General features: G+C 35.2%; 1 protein-coding gene across 1 annotated transcript; it reads left to right on the forward strand.

Annotated features, from left to right (window-relative positions):
• The first annotated feature begins 606 nt into the window (after nucleotides 1-606).
• On the forward strand, nucleotides 607-1,691 carry LOC120082033. The gene has a single exon (XM_039037248.1). The coding sequence runs from the start codon at nucleotides 701-703 to the stop codon at nucleotides 1,154-1,156; it is 456 nt and encodes a 151-aa protein (XP_038893176.1). The 5' UTR covers nucleotides 607-700; the 3' UTR covers nucleotides 1,157-1,691.
• Nucleotides 1,692-2,915: the final 1,224 nt, after the last annotated feature.

A 2,915-nucleotide genomic window follows, 5' to 3' on the forward strand; every position in this document is an offset into this window, starting at 1 on the left:
AAATCTAAAATCCCGTTTGGTTACTATTTTGTTTTTTAATGTTAAGTCATTCTACCTCTAAATTTCTTCCTTTGTTATCTACTTTTCACTAATAATTTAAAAAATCAAATCAAAATTTGAAAACTAAAAACAGTAACTTTAAAAAATTTGTTTTTGGAATTTAGTTAAAAATTCAACTATTGTACTTTGAGAAATATGCAAATTCTTATAAAAAAAAATGTGTATATAATAGATTTAATTTAAAAATAAAAATAAAAAAATCAGATGGTCATCAAACAATACCTAAATAAAACACACATAAAAGATTTGACATACACACAAGTAATTTCGACTTTTTAGAAACAAGTAACTTAAGAAGCAAGCATAAATGTGTTATTCTTTTGAATAAAAGAAAAATATACTTCTTCTTTTTTCTTTTTTTTTTCCCTCCTTAAACATTCTTCTCATTGCTTAAGGATGGGTTTGAAATTTGAAATTGGTCAAAACCTCCAAAGACTTCCAAACTTTACAGCATATACACAAAAAAGGTTTCAACGGCTAATTTCCTAATTCCTTCTAAATAACTCCAAATTCCAACCGACCAAAGTCCCCTTTTTCCAGCTTGGCTCACATTCCCTCTTTCTTCCACCACTCTTTAAATTAACGAACCATCACCTTCATCTTCCTCAACTCCATTTCTTTTACTCCACTGCACCACAAAATGCAGTCTAAAAGACCACCCATTTTCCAAAAGCTCTCAGATTTCCTCAAAGTTTCCATCTTTATCGCTAAAATGAAAAGACCCATCATCCCAAAGCTCCTTTTCCTCAAGAAATCATCCAGGAGAAACAGTTTCGAGCTACACCACCACTATAATTATGGGTTTGTTCGAGACTTCCAATTCTCCCCTTCCACCACTCCTCTGTTTCGTTTTTACAGAGGCCGCCGCGGTCTCTGCCGCCGCGATGTGTATTCGGTGCTGTTTCCATGCAGATGTATTGGTAGTTCTTCTGGAGCTGAAAAAGAAGAAGATGGAGATTACAGCGTGGAGGAAGCTTTACCGGAGTCGTTGGATTGGAGTGACGACGATGATTCGATTGATCGGAGGGCTGAAATTTTCATTCAGAAGTTCTATGCGGATATGAAAATGGAGAGGCTAGCAATAGCATCCATTTAAAACTTGGGATTTTTCTTTTATTGAGTTGATTCTTTCATTGGTTTGGTTGAGTTCTTTTGGGGTTTATTGTTATTTTTTGATGTGTTCACTCCACTAAAGTTTTAGAAATGGTGGACATTTATTTTTCTAATTTTAAGTCTTTGCATTGGAATTGTAAGCAAAATTTGGAACAAAGTTTATGATTTTTTGTTGTTTCTTGTTTCAAAATTTAATTTTCATTTGAATCTTGAACTTTAGGGAGCATTTAAGGATAACTGTAATCTTTGCAGGAGAATTTGATAATCAAATTTTGTTGGAATCGTCTACCCTTCGACGGTCAAGATTTGACAACAGCGAACAGTCACGAACGGCAATTGTCAGAAAATTGGAACCTACAAAACAGAAACTCATTACGGGCTAAGTCGCAGATCTTGTTCTCTTTAAGATGTTTCGCGGCTCTACCCATGTGTGCAAGCAATTCTACGGAATTGTCACGTTGTTCCTGTTGGGGTTAATGCCCTAAAGTCTCGTGTCCTGTAGTTTGTAAACAGTTTGTACGAATACTTGTGTTGTTAATATATGATATTTACTTCACATCTTATTGTTTTTCTCATTTATTTGTTTTATTTGCTTTACCACAAACTAATAAACATAAAATCTCTGGTTATCTGTATGTGATTCAAGTATGTATGTGGTGACATACAAGTAGATCATGTCTTAAGTGATAACCAAAATGGTCTGTAGTATATAGATATAGGAGGGAAACCTTATCCTGGTAACGCTACGGATGCGGCCCGCTTTGTAGAATGGTCACAAGTATTGTGACTTGTCACAGATGGTCTGATCCTGATCATTCGTATTGGGGACATGCGAGCGGGGGCGTCCTATACAAAGAGTTTATATAAGACCTGACCACGAAGTGTTAACGTCTCGTTATATAACACCGTTCATGACAGAGACTTCACTTCACTAGGATGACCATAGGTAACATGACCTCAATCCTGAGTGAGTTGGGAACTCTTGCCATTAAAGGTGGTCCTTTGATTTGTATGGGTGCGAGTGGCCAGGTGCTGATTCAAACCTACCATTTTGGGGATTCTTCTGATTTGAGAGCTGGGAACTCAGCTACACAAGATGGAATTCACTCCTTCCCCGAGGCAGGGGTAAGTAGATAAATAGCTCCCTTAAGAGTTGATTCTAGGGCTTGAACTGTCTCTTATACACATCTAGATGTGTATAAGAGACAGGATGATTAGTTATATCCGATGGACATAGAAATATATTTGTGGTAAGAAGAGTTCAGCTATTGGTCTTTAGTGGAATGCCTGACGGTTGACGGATGGTGGATCTTGTGGCTAAAGAGTTTAGTCAGCTATTCATGTACCGTTAGAACTTTGAGCCACAGGTCCATTAGGTCCCCTAGGTAGCTTGGATAAAGTCGAGAACCAATATTTGGGTTAATTTGAAATATTCAAATTGACAAAAAGAAGTTCGATTATATATGATATAATTGGACTGGTTAATTATATATGATATAATTGGCTAAATGTATGAGATACATTATTACGGAGGAAATTAGATATAAATATGATTTATATCAAGTAGAGGAGAAAATAATATAGTAGATATGTGATATCAAACTATAGGGTAAAAATATAATATGATTATATTTATTATTAATTAATTGATTAATTATATGATAATTAATCCAAATTTCACGTTCGGACATGGGTTAGTGGGGAGTGTCGGTTAATGTAACCGATGAATTAAAAATGAAAAA

This window comes from Benincasa hispida, chromosome 7 (genome assembly GCF_009727055.1).
Source record: "Benincasa hispida cultivar B227 chromosome 7, ASM972705v1, whole genome shotgun sequence".
Lineage (NCBI taxonomy): Eukaryota > Viridiplantae > Streptophyta > Magnoliopsida > Cucurbitales > Cucurbitaceae > Benincasa > Benincasa hispida.